At 46.2% G+C, this 19521-nt stretch overlaps 1 protein-coding gene across 1 annotated transcript; it reads left to right on the forward strand.

The window, feature by feature from the left end:
• The first annotated feature begins 2369 nt into the window (after positions 1–2369).
• On the forward strand, positions 2370–19413 carry ARL8B (ADP ribosylation factor like GTPase 8B). Its single transcript, XM_062008271.1, has 7 exons — positions 2370–2635; positions 10756–10836; positions 11465–11538; positions 11954–12047; positions 12680–12747; positions 12982–13052; positions 14469–19413. Exons 1-7 carry the CDS (start codon positions 2513–2515, stop codon positions 14516–14518), a joined length of 561 nt encoding a protein of 186 aa, XP_061864255.1. The 5' UTR covers positions 2370–2512; the 3' UTR covers positions 14519–19413.
• Positions 19414–19521: the final 108 nt, after the last annotated feature.

Consider the following 19521-nt stretch of genomic DNA (forward strand, 5'->3'; position numbering starts at 1 on the left):
TCATCAGCCACACGGGCTGCTGCTTCTCTCTCCATCCAGGAGTGCTGAGTTGGGCATCTTGTAGGATCCTCAAGATAAGTTTTTAGCTACATCTTCACTTGCTCAGCTTGTGTCCCTCCTGCCACGGCCCCACACTGCAACAGTCACAGCTTCCCTACCTGGAGAGCTGGAGCTATACAATTTGTGAGTGATACAGACATAGGGATCCTCAGCGATGTCTCTCGGGAGGACAGATGTGGAGAGTGCTGTGGAATTCATTATGTAAATGAAGATGTCTAGAGCTTGTAAATCTGCATCACCCCAATCACCTCTGCTTTTAAAAACCATGCAGACGTGTGCATTGGTTTGCCTTCTCATTCTGCTGTTCTTTGAAGCTGGGGGATTTGTAATCACTTGCTTTACTGTACTTTAACTTAGTTGCTAGGCTTAACTTAACCAGTTACAGTTGCCTGTTTGGCACAGCAGCAAGGTCCACAGTGAATCCCCCAAAAAGGTCCATGCAGAAAGCACGGATTCCTGACAGAAACTTCCAGAGAATGGCCGTTTATGTGAGAGCAACTGAGAATAACGGGGTCACACGGGCTGAGCCTCAGTTTATGGAAGTTCACACACAAGGTTTTATGAGGTACTTCACTTGCTTAAAAGATACTCTGCATTTGTCATGTGAAAATACTATGGTTAACATTTCTTAATCCCTAGTCCTCTGCCAGCCCAGCATTTGCCTGCAGGCTGTCAGTAACTCAGTGGTTCAGGGGACAAAACAGAAGCTCTCACACAGCCAACCTGGGAGGCCAATGAAGTAGAGGATGCACCAAGAAAAGACCCCACAGTCAATCCCTTTTTTAACTGGAGCTTTGACCCACTACACAGTCTTGGCAAGGTCCCACTTTCCACCCTGCTGGGGAGCAAAGCGGCCATGGTGAGGGCCTCAGTGGGCAGTGAGGCCACTTGTGTGGGGCCAGGACGAGGAAGAGGAGGCTGGGCGTGGGTCAGGGTGTGCGGGCTGGGAGCACAGCATGGCTGACAGAGGACACGACCAGCAGTGACAGCGGGGAGTGAGGGACCTCAGGTGCTGAATGCTGCCATGGTACTGCAACCAGGCAGCCCTGAGGGGCTGGGACACCCTCCTGCCCACACAGCCCAAGATGACGGACTGAGGGGCTGCGAGCACAAGCCCCTGACCCACACTGCCCATGATGACGGGCTGAGGGGCTGCGAGCAGAAGACCCTGACCCACTTGGGCCAAGATGGTGGCTGAGGGGCTGCGAGCACAAGCCCCTGACCCACACTGCCCAAGATGGTGGCTGAGGGGCTGCGAGCACAAGCCCCTGACCCACACTGCCCAAGATGGTGGCTGAGGGGCTGCGAGCAGAAGCCCCTGACCCACACTGCCCAAGATGACGGGCTGAGGGGCTGCGAGCACAAGCCCCGACACACACTGCCCAAGATGACGGGCTGAGGGGCTGCGAGCAGAAGCCCCTGACCCACACTGCCCATGATGACGGGCTGAGGGGCTGCGAGCAGAAGACCCTGACCCACTTGGGCCAAGATGGTGGCTGAGGGGCTGCGAGCACAAGCCCCTGACCCACACTGCCCAAGATGGTGGCTGAGGGGCTGCGAGCACAAGCCCCGACACACACTGCCCAAGATGACGGGCTGAGGGGCTGCGAGCACAAGCCCCTGTCCCACTTGGGCCAAGATGGTGGCTGAGAGGCTGCGAGCAGAAGCCCCTGACCCACACTGCCCAAGATGACGGGCTGAGGGGCTGCAAGCACAAGCCCCTGACCCACATGGGCCAAGATGGTGGCTGAGGGGCTGTGAACAGAAGCCTGTGACCCACTCAGCCCAAGACAGCAGGCTGAGGGGCTGCGAGCACAAGCCCCTGACCCACACTGCCCAAGATGGTGGCTGAGGGGCTGCGAGCAGAAGCCCCTCACCCACTCAGCCCATGACAGCAGGCTGAGGGGCTGCGAGCAGAAGCCCCTGACACACATGGGCCAAGACAGTGTGCTGAGGGGCTGTGAACAGAAGCCTGTGACCCACTCAGCCCATGACAGCAGGCTGAGGGGCTGCGAGCAGAAGCCCCCGACCCACATGGGCCAAGACAGTGTGCTGAGGGGCTGTGAACAGAAGCCTGTGACCCACTCAGCCCATGACAACAGGCTGAGGGGCTGCGAGCAGAAGCCCCGACCCACACGGGCCAAGATGGCGGCGGAGGGCTGAGGGCTGGCGCACGGGCCCCGCCCCGGCCCGCGCGGCCCCGCCCCGCCCCGCCCCGCCGGTCCTCCCCGGGCGCGCTGCGGGCGGCGGCCGGCAGGGGGCGGTGCAGGCGCGGCGGGGCTGGCGGCGGCGGGGCCGCTCTGGCCGCGCCGCGCGGGCCTGCCGCGCTGTCATATGACCGCGGCGCGGGGGCGAGCGGGGCCGTGTGGGAGCGCGCGGGTGCCCGACAGCCGCCGCCAGTGCCCGGCCCGACGCCGCCCGTGCCCCCGGCTCGCCCGCTGCCGCCGCCACCATGCTGGCGCTGCTCTCCCGGCTGCTGGACTGGTTCCGCTCGCTCTTCTGGAAGGAGGAGATGGAGCTCACGCTGGTGGGGCTGCAGTACTCGGGCAAGACCACCTTCGTCAACGTCATCGCGGTGAGCGGGCCGCGCCGGGGCGGGGGCGAGGCCGCGGCGGGGAGCCGCGCCGGGCCCGGCGGCCGCCGCCGCCTCCGAGGGCCCGGCAGCACCGGGCCGGTGCCGAGGCAGCGCCGGGCCGGGCCGGGAGCGGCCTGGTGTCCGGCCTGGCTGTCAGCAGCCCCGGTGACGCCTGCCCGGGCTGCCGCGGTGCGCCGTCGGGTCTCGCACGTTGAGCCGAGGTGTTGGGATGGGGCAGGTCTGCTGGGCTTTCGGGGTGAGGAGCGGGCCTGGCTGCCCTGGCGGCCTGAGCTCGTAGGAGAGGTGGCCGAGCCAGCTGTGATAGGGTGCTGTGCCTCCATAAACCTTTGTGTGCTAATGGGGCCCTTGAAGACAGCGATAGCCGTATCGAGCACAGCTCGATAGTATGCTCTGAAGGCTTCACTCCGTGTTTTATGACTGGGCTTGCGTTAGCATAGCATGAAGATAGCGTAGTGTGCCTCAACTGCTTTCTTGTGTTTGGCTTTTTCAGGAGTCCTTGGTGAATGATTTAAGTATTTTCCAGTCATAGTTCTTCTCTCGGATTTTTGCTTATCCCGATTGCTGAAAGCTATATCAAATAACCTACTTTCTCTTAAGGTGTCTGCTAAGAAGTACAACTTCTGCTGCCTGGCAGCAGCAGGCTGCTGAACTTGGGCCTGCTTATCTGACGATCTGCCTGGAGCAGATGAAGGAAGGGTGTGGGAATCTTCCTACATGAAGCGTCTCCACTGTTGAACCAGATAAAAGAGTGGCTTGCTTAAGTGGCTTATTCAGCTTCATCAGTGTCCTGTTCTGCAAATGCATGTGACAGAGCATTCAAAGAGACAAGGTGGTGTTTGGAAGCTCTTTTAGGGAGACTGAAGTGGGAAACCAGAGTACTTTTTGGTTTTGCGGGCAGTACGACTGCCTTGAGTTCAGTGCACCTAGAATGAGGAAACTGATGTCTGTGGCCTTGCATTGGGCAGACCCTTGGCTTTGGAGGGGAGGCTATCTCCTTAACACTACTGAATATTTTACTGAGTGTCAGCTGAATGAGTTACTGGATGGGAAAAGCATTCTCATTCTCTTGCAGTTATATGTAACCCTAGCTAGACTGACTAGCTGTCAAGAGGTAACCAAGCTCTTGTGTAGTTGAGGGTATTGGCACTCAGTGGACTTGATGATAATCATGTGAAATGGGTTCACCCTCATAAAAACTAACTCTTCCTTTGCCTAGTTACATTAGGTGAAAGTTGCTGGACTAACCCAAGAATGCCAGAAGCCTTTTCTTTCACACACAGTAGTGGCTGCCACTATCTCTGGACTTGGATTTCTAAAAGTGGGACTCTGAAATTGTAGAGTAACCTCAGTCTGCAGCCACTGAGCTGATACGGATTGGTGCAGCTTTCAGCACTGAGGTTACTCTGCAGATTTTCTGTCTTCTGGAGTCTTGGATGGCGATGGCACTGGACAAAGTACAACTTTGCTGCTCTGGTTAGTACCAGCAGCACATCCCCTTTGGGGAGTTACCTGTGAAACTGAACTGCAGATACACAAAGTAGTACGGGATGGTTGTAGTAGTTGCACATCAGTTTAGTCCATGTAAGTTGTCTCAAATGGTAAAAGTACTCCTAAGTAAAGCTGGCATCTCTATCCAGCTTGCTTAGCTAGGAGTTGAATCTAGCAATGTTTTAATTGCACATTAGGATCACACCCAGAAATTTATCTGAGTAAGTGTCATTCAAATAGCCTTGCAAAACTGAGTGAAATAAGGAAGTCATCATGCACAAGGGCACAGCCTGGTTACCTGCTTTAGGTCTGGAAGTGGCAAGTCACATTTCTGAAGTTGTTAACTAGGGAATCTAGTGACCTTTTACACAAAACAGAGTGAGGGCACTTGCTTAGCTTTTTGTTATTGGTTTTAAAAAAATACTAGTGTGAGCTTCAGGTAATCAGCACGATTTTGCATCTTACAGGAGGAGTGCCATCCCTGGCATGAAGAGCTTGTTAGTTGCTTCATTGAGTGACTTTAATTCAGAGTATGCATTTGGAAATGAGTGCCGGAAAAGAGTAACTGCTCTCTGCAGGCCAGTTAATGGTGTGGATGGAGGTAGCTGTCAGATGTTGGGATTCCATAAAACCACAGTGAAAGGAATGACACAGCAAGATGCTAGTCCTCCAGAATAGCTCTAAAAGGTGGATTGCATACCAGGAACTTAGTATGGCTTCTAAGGCTGCATTCTGCCTAACACAGGGCTCTTGACAACAGCAAGCTTAATGTAATATAAATCTATAATGTAATCCAAGTCAATCAAATCAGGAATCTAGAGATAAAACTCAAGCCAATTACACAGGAGACTTGGTACAGCACTGTCACTAAAGTGAAAAGGCCATGATAGGAGACAGTCCAGATCTAGAATAACCTTTTTCTACGTTATGAGCTGGTTTGGGCCACATTTATTCCTCCAGTGTAAACAAGCGCTTGGTTTCTAATCAGACCCAACTTAGTTTGACTAGAAGGTTTAAAGAACAACCTCAGTAGGGAAGTCTTATCTGTAGCTGGATACAGCTGCTGCAGCTTCTGCTTTGCTAAGGCTCTGTGTTAGTCACCGTCTCTAATTAGATATTAAGCATAAGTTTTCCGTGTGCATGAGTAAACTTGCTCACAAGGGAGGATATAATTTCTTCCTGATCCCAGTTTCCATAATGTAGATGGCCTGTGGCTCTTATTCAGTGAAACTGCATGTCATCCTGGTATTGCATCTTCGGTGGTTTGTGTCTTATCTGAGGGCTTGTAATGCCCATTGTTTACTAGAGTCTGCAGTACCTTCTGCTGTTTGCATCTCTGCAGCTAGTGCCTGTGAACAGGCTTCCATCAGACTTGCTGTCAAAGCTCCAGCCATGTTGGTGTGGGGAGGTATGAGAGGCAACTGAGCTCCATAGCCACGTGATGCAACTGAAACATGACTCAAGTAAACTGACTCATGTGTCCAGGCTGTGAGCAGTGCATGCTGGCCAATAATGGGATGCTTCTTCACTCTCGGACAAGTACCTCATGGAAGAGTGGCATTTCCTATTGTGGAGTCTTGCTTGAAACCTGGTAGATTGATCCTTGAACCTCTGAAGCTTGACAACCTCATCCTCATCGGGCAGGAGAGAACTGGGAGGGAATCAGACTTTCCCGAAACAGTTGTTAGGTTTAAGAGCTAAACTCAACCTGTTCTGTTTGTGGTGATGGGATACGTAAGGATTTGTGTCAAAGCACAAAGTAGTGTGGTTTGTTTTTTAGCTTTGGAGTGTGTGAAAAGCCTTTGAATGAGGCCTTTATTTTTACACAGGCAGTTTTTTAAGCATTTCTCAACAAAAGTTTCCTTTGGCCAGTTGGAAGCTGTGACTTCCTTCCATCCTTATAGAAGCCACACCAGAGAAGGGTGGAAAATGACTGCTCTAAAGAGCTTTGCTGCTGCTTTAGTGCCTTCTGAAACACTCAGGTAGGTTGTAAATAGGATATGTTGTCACTTCATACACACGGTAGCTAGGCGAGAAGGTTGATACATGAAGTGTTTCTTCATTACAGAAGTCTCTTGAAATGGATTGCCTCACTTTATTAAGTAATAAAGCTAATATGAGGTGACTCATATTCCAGTTAATACTTTTGGTTTTTTGAGGCCTTGCTTGCTGTCCCCCAAATGGTCTGAAACAGGTGACTGAAATCAGAATCTGTTTTCTGCTGTGGCTTTAAGTTCCTCTTTAAGCAGTGCAAGAGCTCTAAGCAGTAACACCTGGAGAAAGATGCTTTCATGACTATCAGAGGCATGAAGGGTCCTTACATGACTGAATTCTATGTAGAACATGCCTTTTTAGGTCCTGCATCACTACTGTGTGGTAGTTACATGCTAAACAGTCTGTGTTCTTTTGAATATTCCATTGAAGATGGGATTGGGGAAATAAAAATGCACTTTCATCTCGGATACCACTATTTCAGTTCCTGCAGCAATTGTATATAGAAGCACAGTTGTAAAGCCTTTCAAGGGACAGTTAGATCACAGAGATTGGGGCTTCCAAACTAGAGTTCAAGCTTCTGAATATGATCACAAGAAGTAGCTGAAACATTGAAGTATTTCAAGATAGACTACAGAAACTAGACAGTTGATTTATCCGTATGTAATGCACTACTTGGTTGAAGCTGTGAATGTTGCAGAGGTGCCTCGGCGTGGGGATAGCTGTATAAAATCCTGAAAGACTACTTTTTTGCTTGTTTTTCTCAGAAGAGATGTAATGGCTTTTTCTTAGTGTGAAAAGAGGGAAATTTAGGGATGAATGGCTGGGCTTAAGGTAGTATGCTGATTCAGGTGGACTTAGTTCAGTCTGGATGCAGTTTTGCCCCTCTGAATAGTCCTTGCCCAACAGAAGTACTTGGGTAGGTGAATAGGTTCATATTGCACTAAAATCCCATGCTTGGGTTCTCCAGGAGTATGGAAAAGGGAGCATCTCTTCAACCAGGAGGCTTAAAGACTAGTCCTGCAAGGTGCTTTCTGCCTGTGGGATCTGATATTTGGTCTGTTTAGTCTCTCTCTTATCTTTCACAGAGAGGCTAGAGTCAATGTTGTTTTGTGACCTTCAGTGAGCAGTTTGTTTTACTGCTGCATGGTCTGTGTGACCTCGGAGCTAATGGCTTAATTCATAATCACTTCTAGTACACAAGGGTGATCTTCCAGGAGGCCTGGATGAAGTTCAGTGTCTGCTTGTTGGAATAGTCACAAGTGCAGACAGCAAATGCTACTGCTAGATTTGTAAGTGGCTACTCTTGCTGTCCTTGATGAGTGTTTGAGCAATCTACAGCGTAGGATGACAGCCAAGCACTTTCAGACGGGGAATTGAAAATATTTCTGTGCTTATCAAACTTGTTTTAAAGCTGATGCCTGTTTTAGAAGGAGTATGCATTGTATAGTGAACACACAGTGATAGGGCTGAGTAATCTGCTCTGGGGGGACAGAGGGAAGTCTGATTCAAACAGAACTGCTTGCTAATAACAGCATTTTCTTGTTCTGCTGTGTGAGTAACTTTTGCATGTGAATATTCTTAAGATGCAGCTGAATTCTTTGTTTTCTTCTGCAGAGGTAGTAAACAAAAGCCCTCTAAATTGTGGGTTTAGAGAACTGTTTCAGAGGTGAGACAGTTGGATAAAATAGCAGAACCTATCAAAGGAGATTACTGCCTGCTAGCAAAATCTATTACAATCTTTTTAACCATTTTTGACCTGTGGTAAGGTCAAAAGATATAGATGAGATGACTGCCAGTAGCCTTCTTTAGTTACACTAATTGAACAGGGGAGCACCACAAAGGGTTCTTTGAACGAGGAGTTGATCAATGTGCTCAAAACCTGTAGTCAGGTGTGACTCTCAAAGCTATGAAGTGCCTGCCTCTCCTCAATCCACAGCCTCCAAACCTCCCAGAGAGAAAGGGTGTGCTTGTGTTCTGGAGGCAGCTCAGTGAAGGAAAGTGCCTGCTACCCTTTCCTTCTGTTTCTGACAGTTCAGAAAGTGTGTCAGATAGCCTGGCTTGTCTCGCCTACGAAGCAGTACAGAAAGCTGACACTCAAACTCTGAGTGACTCCGTAGTGTAGGTTTTAAGAGACTCAGAACAAGTTTTTGTGCCACCTGGGTGTGTAGAGAGTACTTGGACAGGAATATAAGGTGCAGCAGCTTTCCTGAAGGTTGTGTAAAAGCTTCCTTGTGAGTGATTCCAGTCATTTCTTCAACATGACGTTAACCGTGCGGCAAATGAGGTGCTGCTCCAATCTAAAGGAATCTGTATCCTTAAAGAACAGTGAGAGAACACAAACTATTGATAGGAATAGCTCTCAAGGGAAGAATCTGGAAGCGTCTGAGTGGGAATTGCTGACAGCATGTGGGGTAAAATGCATCAGCACAAAGATGGAGGTTCAGGGAGTGCATGGGAGATGTTTGGTTGTGGGTGTAGGGTGTGACTGTAGAGGCAGGAATGCCGTGGTTCTTGAGCAATCATGGCAAGCTGACCCTTCAAAAGCAAGATTGGCAGGGTATGCTTTAAGAACTGAACTAACTGCATCAGACATGGAAAGCGTGGTTAACCATCTGCTGCTGAGCTATACATACTGCAGCTGGCTCAAGTGGACAACTCACACACAGGGCTTTCAGGGCAGGAACAGGAAACCGACAGGCACTCAGGCTGTGTACTTCCCTTGCTAAGTTAGCAGAAAGGTTAGAGTAGTTTCTGAAACAGAGCTGCATGAAATTGACACATCCTTTTCTGTGTAGCTTGAAGAGCTTTTGACTGAGAAGGTGGAGCATCTGCCTGATGAGGTTTAAGCTGTCCACCTTTTCAGGTCATCACTGTTTTTACTGTTGCATTCCTGGGATTCAAGGCCTTAGTTATTTTTACTTACTCCTTTAAAAAGACTGTTAGTCTGGATACCCATCTATCTGAAGAGCAGGTCTTACATGTGAACAGTTGCCTCTTGCTCAGGGGACTCCTGGCTTCAAGTCCAAGCTCTAGATGTGTTTCTGTTTGGAGGCCAACAGCAAGTTCAAGATGCCATTTAACTGAAAGGCTTGTCCACATAAGCCCAAGTGAGACTCATATGTATGCTTTCAGTTGACTTCTGATGTTTATTAGCATTATACTGGAGTCTGTATTGTGTGAAGCTTGCAGCTTTGGTTTTCTTGTGGGAAATCCCAGGTGTGTTGAGGGGTGAGGGGAACAAGCTGAAGAAAGATGAAGTGGTTGATGTTGCATTGGTATTATAAGCTGATCATCTTCTGATTGCAAACTCTGAACAGCATATACTCAAAGTAGGGATGATGGAGCAGTGGCACAGGCTGCCCAGAGGGGCTGTGGATTCTCCTTCCTTGGAGGTTAAGACCCACCTGGACATGTTTCTATGTGACCTGATCTAGGTTGACCTGCTTCTGTAGGGGTGTTGGACTGGATGATCTCTAAAGGTCCCTTCCAACCCTTGCCATTCTGTGATGCTATGTAAGTATGTCTTGGCTAGTTAGACTTTGTTACTGCTTCCAGCTTGTAAGCCATGGAGCCCTCACTCTGTAGAGTGATGTGACATCTGCTTCATGGATCCCCAAGAGCTTTCACTTGGGCTAGCTTCTCTGTGCAACATCAGGGGAGAGAAGCAGGTTCTGCTGCTGTGATATCAAACCCTAATTAAACAACTGAGTGCATTTGAGTCAACCTTTTCTCCAAATCTGGTTGACTGTCTGGTGCTATTACACTTAATGGATGTAGTGAGCAATGTAATGACTGCTGTGGCTGAGATTCACCTTCTGCCAAGGGAGCATGGGAGAAATCTGTACTACTGATGGTAACACTTGTTATGGCTCCTGAGTTAGCTACAGGAGATAGCTGTGAACTTGGCTTTCAAGCTGTTACGGATAAAAGTGTAACAGATAGTACAACATCTGCCACTAGAGAACATCTCTAGTACAACTGTTCTGCAGCAGTTATATCAGAGCTTAAAGTGATACTGAACTTCTGGTGGCAACGGAACTTCAGTACTCAGCAGTTGCATTTTGATTGCCTCTGCTGCAGCTGAACAAGTTGGACACTGTATAGCTTAGCAGAAAGCAGACCTGTCAGGTCCTTCCACTTTCTAGCCTTTAAAACTCCTCAGGGAGTTACCCCATACCTGTGGGCTGGAGGTTTACTCCCCAAGAGTGATTTATTGCTGTCAGTATTCATAGAGTAGCTTGCATCAGAGGAAAATCATCTGGGTAATTCTGGTTTCCAGCTAACTAGGAGATGCTGATGTAGAGAACTTGGCTCCAGCAGAAGTAGGGGAATGGCTCATTCCCTGTGCTTGCCCTGACTGTCTATTTGTTAAGCTATGCAAAGCCTTTCTCACTAAGTAACTCTGCTCTCCTGACTGCCTCAAGGCTTGAAAAATTATTTCAGCTCTTGTAAGAAACCACTGGACTGACTTTGCACAAACTTCAGCACACAAGGATAATATCCACAGCTTTTTGGCTACAAAGCCTTCAGCTGGAAGGCCAATGGGTAGGAAATGCTTATGTGTAAAGTAGCTGCATGAGATAAGCACTAAAATGTTATTTTCTGTTTTCTTCCAGTCAGGTCAGTTCAGTGAAGATATGATTCCTACTGTGGGCTTCAACATGCGGAAAGTTACAAAGGGTAATGTTACAATAAAGGTATGTCGCCTTTGTTGGCTGCCTCTTCTTTAACCCCTGCGAGGTTATCTTCAGCTTCTAGTTTAGAATTTGTTTGCTCTGTTTGCTCCCACCACTGGGACAAGTGTAGGAATGAAGAGCCTCAGCTACATGTGTCATATCTTAGGAGTATGTTGATGTATATTTATGGGGTTTCTTAGATGAGAGCCTGCATGTGATTTCCAGGTTCATGGAGCATTTAAGACAATGTTGTGATAATGCTGTCTGGCTTTCATCTGAGTAATTTTTCCCATGTTTAGGGTGCAGAAATCCTGCTCTTCTGCTTGTCAATATACCTTAAGGGAAGACTTAAATCAGAAGCAAAGTTTTAAGTCAACTTATATTATTTTCTTGTATACCACAGTGTGTAGACTTGGTACATAGGTACTTGTATCTTGCAGTTGGTGTGAGATGCTCTATTTTGCATGTTATACTATTGGGCCAGCAAGCTTTGAGCTGCCATACAGAAGATTATTTCAGTTCTAGTATATGAGAGGTCCTGCAGCTGTTCTAAGGAGAAAGGGAAAAGTGTGTTTTCCTTGTCTTATCTTTGTGTGACATGTTTAAACACAGTGCATGGCTAAATTGTCTTTCTTCCCCTTGCCTTAAGATTTGGGATATAGGAGGGCAGCCACGATTCCGAAGCATGTGGGAACGATATTGCAGAGGAGTTAATGCTATTGTGTAAGTGCCATCTTCCTTCAGCTAGTACTGAACTTCAAGTTCACTTCTCTCACGTGTAGCCTTTGTAACAGTGCATGTTTGACTTGGTAGTACTCATTTTCATTTTGAAACTCCCCTGTAACCATGTTGACCTTCTTTTACCCTTGAGTTCAGGGCTCAGGGTGGGTTATTTTCAGTGTCTGATCTGGAGTACTAACTACTTCCTATCTGAAGTGGCAGTGCTATCTAACCAAAAGAGTCTTTCATCTACTCTGGTCTTGGGTATTTTTTTTTTGAAGAGCCAAATTCTTTGCTCAGAAGATCTTGCTTTGTGTAAAGTCTTCTTGAATGTGCTCAAAACTGGCAATGTGAAGAAAGCACTGCTATTTCTGAAGCAGTTCAGTCTCACTGACCTAACCTTAAATTCTCTTTAAAGCTACATGGTAGATGCTGCAGATCGTGAAAAAATAGAAGCCTCTCGAAATGAGCTGCACAATCTTCTAGATAAGCCCCAGTTACAAGGAATCCCTGTAAGTAATATTGCCTTTTATAGTATTAAACTTGCTTGAGGAATGTGCATAACTTTAGCAGCTCTAAAGTCTGCCTGGAACTCTTTAAGTCAAGTGTAAGGCCTACCCTTGTTAGTGTAAGCATGAACAATAGCTGCCCCTTGTGTCTTAAATGAAATGGTTGACCTCAGTCCTTCAGTGAGCTTCCTCTTGTTCAGTGCCCACCAAAAAAAAATGGAAGTGTAGTTTAGAGTATTCCACAGCATGAGCTTTGTACTCACTTCTGGAGTCTTTCTATAGTTCAGATCAACCAGAGTGTAGCACAGAATTATAGAGTGAGTTTGGGGAATCTCAGCTGAAAGTTCCCTGGGGTTGTTCTCAGTTTTATCAGCTGATGTGTTCTCATGCCTGCTTTTTGCACACAAGTTTTGTACCTCTTCTTTCCATGTCACTAGGTCAATCTTCCTTCTTGATCTGGTTTCATAGTGACTATCTCATTCCATTAGATTTAATAGCCTAGTGCAGACTGCTGCTCAAGACTCCCCTGAAGCTGCTTGTTTGTTGAGTTTTTGGTTTGTTGGTTTGGTTTTGGTTGTGTTTTTTTTTTTTTTTAAAGCAAAGCTGCAACCGTTTCCTTCTGCTCTGGATTTCAGGTTCTAGTACTTGGAAATAAGAGAGACCTTCCTAATGCTTTGGATGAGAAACAGCTAATTGAAAAGATGTAAGTCTAACCCTTCCTAAGAAAGGCCACTTTAACTCAATAAATGAATTCATGTACAGAGGGTTGTTAGATCAAGAAGCCTGCATTTTTAAGTAGAGAACCCAGCAACAGGAGATAGCTGAAACATTGTACAGAAAGAAGTTATGTGGAGAAGATGAAGGGGAACAGTTTAGATTCTCAATGTAAGTCTTTGTTGTAAGTGAAGTGTATGTTGAAATGTTTTCTCTTTCCTAGGAACCTTGCTGCTATTCAGGACAGAGAAATCTGCTGCTACTCAATTTCTTGCAAAGAGAAAGATAATATAGGTAACTATTAACCTGAAATGCTAAATGTTATGAAGAGCTGCCAGAGGATGAATTGAGCGATTGTAACTTGTTAAATACAAACTTTGTGGCTTCAGGAAACTGGTAACAAATCCAAGAGCAATGTGTAAGTGCAGTGGTTACATTTGGTATCCTGATGGCAGTGAGGAGGATTGACTGGCATTAAAGTTGCAGGAAGTGTCATTATAAACATGTCAGTCTCCTGTGAAATCTGATGCCTTTCTTTAGTTAGTTTACAGCAAATAGCTTCACTATTAACTTGGCCTAAATGGTTTTATTCTACTTCTGTCAGGTACTCTCAGCTCTGCCTCACTTGATGAGGCCAGCAAGTAACTTGCAGCAAGGTTTTCCTCAGCAGTCATTCCCTTGAAATAATCATCTTCCCTTGCTGTCTTATGGAAGCAGTTTGTGTTGTGGCCTGTGCTAGTCACTGCTCCATGCAGCCACACAGTAAATTTTCCTGATGCTGGCATCAATTGCTTTGGAATTTCTGGAGTTCAAAGGCAAAAACCATGATACCGTGTAATACCAAGTTCTTTACTCAGTTTACTTGATGATATTAGTGTCATCCCACCTGAATGAAAACACAGTGCTTAATAACACCTACTGTTCTCCTGGTGCCTTCTTGTGGCTGCCATGAGACTGACACCAGTTTACTGATGGGCCAACATTGAGTTTACTGATGAGGGAAACTTCACTGTGATGGTCACAGGAAACAAGTTAAAGAGGATACTGAACTGCTTTATGTTAAGGACACAGCTTCTTTCCAGGAAAAATGAACAGCCTGTGGAACTCTTCTGGCTTCCTATCCAAGAAGCCTCTGTCACCTTACCATCAGTTACAGGTTCAAACATAGTGGGTAGATGCAGATACTCCCTTCTGTCATATCTCCTGCACAAGGCTCAGCACAGCCCAGCATCACTGGTGCCATAGGGAAGGTGCTGCTGGAAGCATTGGGCTGGTATGCTGCTAGTGCATTTCATTTCCTTAGGAGACCCTCTTTCAAGCATGGAGGAGCTTGATGCCCTGTATTGTAGCACTAAACCAGCTTTGCTGTCATCAGGTGAGGAGAGGCAGATGGGCTAAGTGGAGCAGTGTTGATCTAAAATGGATTATGTGAGCTGTACCGAATTATCAGATTAGGAGATGCCTTTTTCCTAAAGGTATCATTGACTGAGGAGCCAAGATGTCTTGGGCAGTTCCTGCTGGGCAGTTACAGGACCACAGCATAGACAGCAAGCATTCCAAAAAACCGCTCAGTCTGTCCTGGACCATCCCCTAGAGAAGGACTGGATATTGCTGTCATGTGGTTGAGGATGCTGGTGTGCCAAAGTGATGCCAGCTGTACAAATACAGACAGACACTTGAACGTGGAACTTCTCTTCTCTCTCTCTTTAGATATCACGCTTCAGTGGCTTATTCAGCATTCAAAATCTAGAAGAAGCTGAAGTCTTCCTGGAATCTCCAGTACCAGTTGGCCATAATCTCAATTGTCCACTTCCCTCCATCATGAGATATTACCCAAAAATCTCGTATCAAGAATCTGCCTTTTCACAGTTCATTTCTCATGTGCACTGCTGAAGACTTGTATTCCTATTCTGTCACCAAACAACTAGAGTTGTCATGATAAAGTCAGCACAAATATTTATTTTACAACCATCGATGGTGGGAGGGTCGTGGGGGGGGCTTTTTAAGAAAAATATCTCTACCATGTTAACTCTGATGGTACACTCTGTTCTGGTTTTTCAGGGCCAGGTTTTTATATGATTTTCAGCAAATGTTTTATTTCTAGTGTTTAGTGGCTTGAAGATGCTGATGCCTGACAGCATTAAGATTCTGTAAGACGCCACATACAGTAGTTAGAAAACATTTAAGCGTGAGTTGTGGGATGCTCTTTGTCTCACAGATGCTTGTGACGTGTGTGTGTAAGCAGAGAAATGGAAACTGTTTGCAGAGGGGAGCACAAGGCATAGATCAGCATCACCGATCTGCAGCTGAGGTCTTACTCTGTCATTTGAAAAAGAAAACTCTCATGATGAATTAGGAAAGAGTCGACTGTTCAAAATAATTTTTGTTGCTTCTGTTTAACATTTGTGTGGGGGATGGGAATGGACTGTTCTGTCGAGCTTTCAGAAATTGGAGTATTCCAGCATGAAAACAAACTGCTAGGAACATCAGACTTTGTTCAAATACATTTTTCTATCTACAGATGCTAATGGTCTCTATCTGAAACCAGAACACACATTCTGAGCAGCTGCATGACACTTAAATTACTGGTGTTTTTGTACAGAGTCAGTTGTTGACCTTTAGCACAATATCTGTGTAACTGTCTAGTGTCTCTCCTGCTCATGAAATGGCTGGGCACAGTTTCACCTGGTGCTATGGAGTATCTAGGCTATTGTGACAACTCTAGACCTGCCTGCTTTCTCGCTGTAACCACGTGCAAAGTCTGTAAGTTGCAGGATGAAACGTTCTACTGTGTCAAAGCACAAGAGAGCCCACGAATCGATCCTGTTTCTTGACTAGCTCCTACAGTATAGAGACGTATGTATCAACTAAAGGTGATCATGTTTTTGTAGCTTTACTTTCTCAATGACTTCAGTATATTTCAAGGGACAGACTTGTTAAGACTGGTTTGTTCATACAGTAATGTCGGTGTAGCTTACTAGTGTATGCAGACCCATGGTACACCTGCTTGTGTTGCCTCACACTGTGTGTGATCCTTCACCTCAACGTGGTGTTTGCATCCTGTCAGTCTTGGGTTGGAAGCACTGTTTGGTCCGTATCACTTGTGACGAGCTAGTTTTGATTTCGACTGCCACAGCCTTACCGTTCCGTACCGACTGTCGCACTGTTGCACACACACTACATGCTGCCTGCATTCAGTCTGAACTTGCATTTTAACTTTTTGTCCCCTTTCAGTTCTCTGAAGCATGATTTCAATGAATTCATACTCTGGTGCTGTAGAGGAGAAGGGTGTATGAACTTGCTACTGTAGTCCCTAGTTCACCGGGAACTGCTACAGTTACCTTTATTTAGCAAACTTGCTTGTGCCTAAAATAAGGAAACTTAACTAGAATGTGTGAATCTTTGTGGGGGACCAGGTCACTGTTTAGTTAACTGGCCTATAGCTAAACTTGATGTGTTTGGTGTTTATATACTTCACTGCTTGCAGCGTTTATGGCATCCAAACACTACCAATTGTTAACCTGTGCATTACTCTCTGCATGTGAACAACTTATACAATTGCTGAACTTTGTAAATATGTGGATTTTTTTATTTAGGTGGATGCATATAATGGTTTACTGCCTCTTCAGCTTTACTCAATAAACTTATGTTTTGAGGGTTGTATTGACACTTAACTGACTGACTTGAGTTGATGTGGCTTAACTCATGGAAATACATTATGGGATGTCTGCCTCCTCTCCCACAAGGTTACAGTGGGGGAAGAGGGCTTGGTAAATACCTGAGCTGCTTTATGTTCTGGAGCTCAGCTATTCAACTGAAATGCTTATAAAACTACCTTTCAGGCTTGGGGCCTGCTCAGCTTACAGGAGCAAGCTTAGCTGGTCAGCCTCAGCAGACTGCAGTGTTGCTTTCTGTTCAGGAAAAGCACTGGTCAGCTGAAGGGTCTTGAGAAGGGACAGCCAGAATCCTGGGGCTCTGTTTTCAGGAGTAAAATGCATGTGTCTACAAGCTTGTTTCTTGTCATTGAGCCTAGAGTAAAACCTTTGCTGTTCTAGCATGAGTGTCAGATCTAGCAGTGCCTGATACTCACTGCCAGTTGAAACAAGGATTCTTATCTCACTGCAAAGTGAGGCTTTCATTGACTGAGGTCTTGAACAAACTCTGTCGTGATTCTAATCTGAAGTTGCACTGTTCTTCCCAAATGCTTTGTTGCATTAATTTCTCTTGTGTCACTGAGTAACTTATCAGACTGTATGTGAACATCTTCTGAGTAATGATAACAGATTGGATATCTTCTATTCTTGGCCTGCCTCCATGTACGCTTTCAAACTTGGTGAGCTGTGACAGGTTAGTTTTTAGGCCCAAGTACTGGTCAGTTAGCATCCTTCAGGTGTAACTGGGATGGTGAGGAACACTAATGAACTACAGAGTAAAAGATCAGGTGCATGTTTCCTCGGTTGACTGGATTTCCTGCATTTAAAATGAGCTGCCTGGAGATGACATTCATAGTAAAGTCTGAAAACAGTACTGCTGCTGTGAGATTTGTCAGGCAGATGGTCTAATACCAGTACTAATCACTTAAATCAGCTGTGTGGTGGGAACTGGGCCAATAGCTGTTTGCTTGCTTTGAGTAATAGCTTGTGCTTCTGAATGTAAATAGCAAGGAGAGCTACACTGGCCACCTGAGATGTGCTTGCTCTGAAAAGCACACTTGTATTACTTCGTGAAGTGACTCCACCTAGGTTTTCACTGCTGTTCTTGTACAGTTCTTCCAGGTGCCTTTAGTCACTCAGGTGGCAGAAATGTAGACCTTGAAGAGACTGCTGGAGTCCAGTGCAGAGCATTACACTTCTCCTGTGTGAGGCCTTGGTTAACTTTCCAGCTACCTTCCTTTTGAAACCAAAGGGAAGTGTAGTAAGGCTTTCCAGAGAAGTGAGGCTGTTCTTTCAGCCTCAGACTGAAAAACTGCTGTCATGGTTAAACCTTTTCTGATCTAATCAAGGTGTGGAGCCTAAGACAGGCATTAGCACTGTTGACTGCTGAACTTGGATGCTATAGCTGTGCTCTGTTTCTAGAAATCTATTGGGCCAATCTAATCTCTCATGATGATTACTTCTCTCGGGCCCTGTAGTGAGTCTGGACAGTACAAAGAGTCTGATGAAATTTCCCATTCTCTTAACAAAAGTCGCTTTGGGGCATGTGTTTTTAGAAACATAAATGATGCCACTTTAAACATCAGTAGCTGTAGTCCTGAAGCTCTCTTCTGGTGTCTCTGAGCACACCTTGACCATTAGCAGATTAAGAAAAGTGGGCCCTGTGAAAAGGCAAATACTGAGCCAGAGAGAACTCTTTGTTGTCAGTGCATGCAAGTCAGACCCCAGTCCTACGTTAGCACCTCAGGATGTGTTGGCATTGTAGGGCATCCCAGTGATTTAAAATTGCTGTCAACTCTAAGCACTTGCTGGTTTTGCTGAGTGCAAGTGATCACTCTGATTGTAGAGCAGTGTGTCTCTAGACTGGACTGGGAAGAAATGTTTGTGCTTACACCCACAGTGCTGAGCTGTGTGGAAGTTTCCCTTGAAGCATTGATGGTGTTAATGTCCTATCAACTTTAGAGTGGGTGGTGGCTGCTTCAAGTGCCATTACAGTGCAGCATAACTGTCATCCTCACTTTGGGTACCCTGGAGTGAGTGTCTTAGCAGTTGCACAGAACAATCCTGTCCTGCCACTTGGCAACGTGACAAATGCAGAGATACAGAGCTGTTCTATGATCTGTGAAGCTAATCATCTAGTTTGTTATCAATCTGTGTTTTCCCTTTGCATCTTTATGGAAACAGGTTGGAAAGACCTTTTTGGATGCTGACATATAAAACTGCATAGTCTTCACCTTCTGGTAGAAGAAAGGAGGCCAAAGAAAATGCCTTAAACAGTTTCTCTGGTTAAATTACTATAGGAATGTTGTGCAGGGAACTATCATAACTTGAAGTATGACTTAGCTGGCTTACCAAGCTTTTAACTTTTCTAAGGTTTCATTTCTAGTTCTTGTGGCTGTGCAATGGCATGTCATGATTTGCTTTGTGCCTGTTTACTCAATGTGAAGGAAATGCGCTTCCTCCCGGTAGCATGCCCCAGCACTGCTCCCCCTGCCTCGCTTTGCACTGACCCTGCCCAGAGAGCGCTGTGGGGTGTGACTCAGGGTACACTGAGAGCACCAACAGCAAAGCCCTGAGTCGTGGTGAGGGAGAAGTAATGTGTGAATGCCCGAGGCTGGTATGAGCATCAGGGCTTTCGTTCCCAAAACCTGAGTGTAGAATGACTTGTCTCACCAAATCCTAAGCCTTGGATGAGCAGCCTGTTGCTTTAGGACTCCAGATGCTGAACGTTAGCGCTTGCCTTGGTGCAACATCAGGGAATCTGTTGTGCATGTTGCTCAGATGACAAACAGGAACGGCACTCGCGGGGGGGTGCATGTACCCTTTGAAAGAAGGGAAGTGTTTGATGTGCTTGTTTCCGTCACAGTGAAAGGTGGGTAAGTAGACCTTTGTGCCAGGATTAGTGCCTTTTAATTATGACATTGCAGGTTTTATTCTGTTAAAGGCAACATCTATCATTGTGATAACTTTGAAGTGCTTCAATAAAGTGTTGTTGAAAACCATCCTTTTGCATATTCATCTGTGCTAGAACAGCTGCTTTTGTTACGGTCAGAGGTACGTGGGAAGCTGAGCTACACACAGGTGCGCTAAAGGATAATCCTTCTGATGGT

Source organism: Colius striatus, chromosome 15 (genome assembly GCF_028858725.1).
Source record: "Colius striatus isolate bColStr4 chromosome 15, bColStr4.1.hap1, whole genome shotgun sequence".
Taxonomy (NCBI): Eukaryota; Metazoa; Chordata; class Aves; order Coliiformes; family Coliidae; genus Colius; species Colius striatus.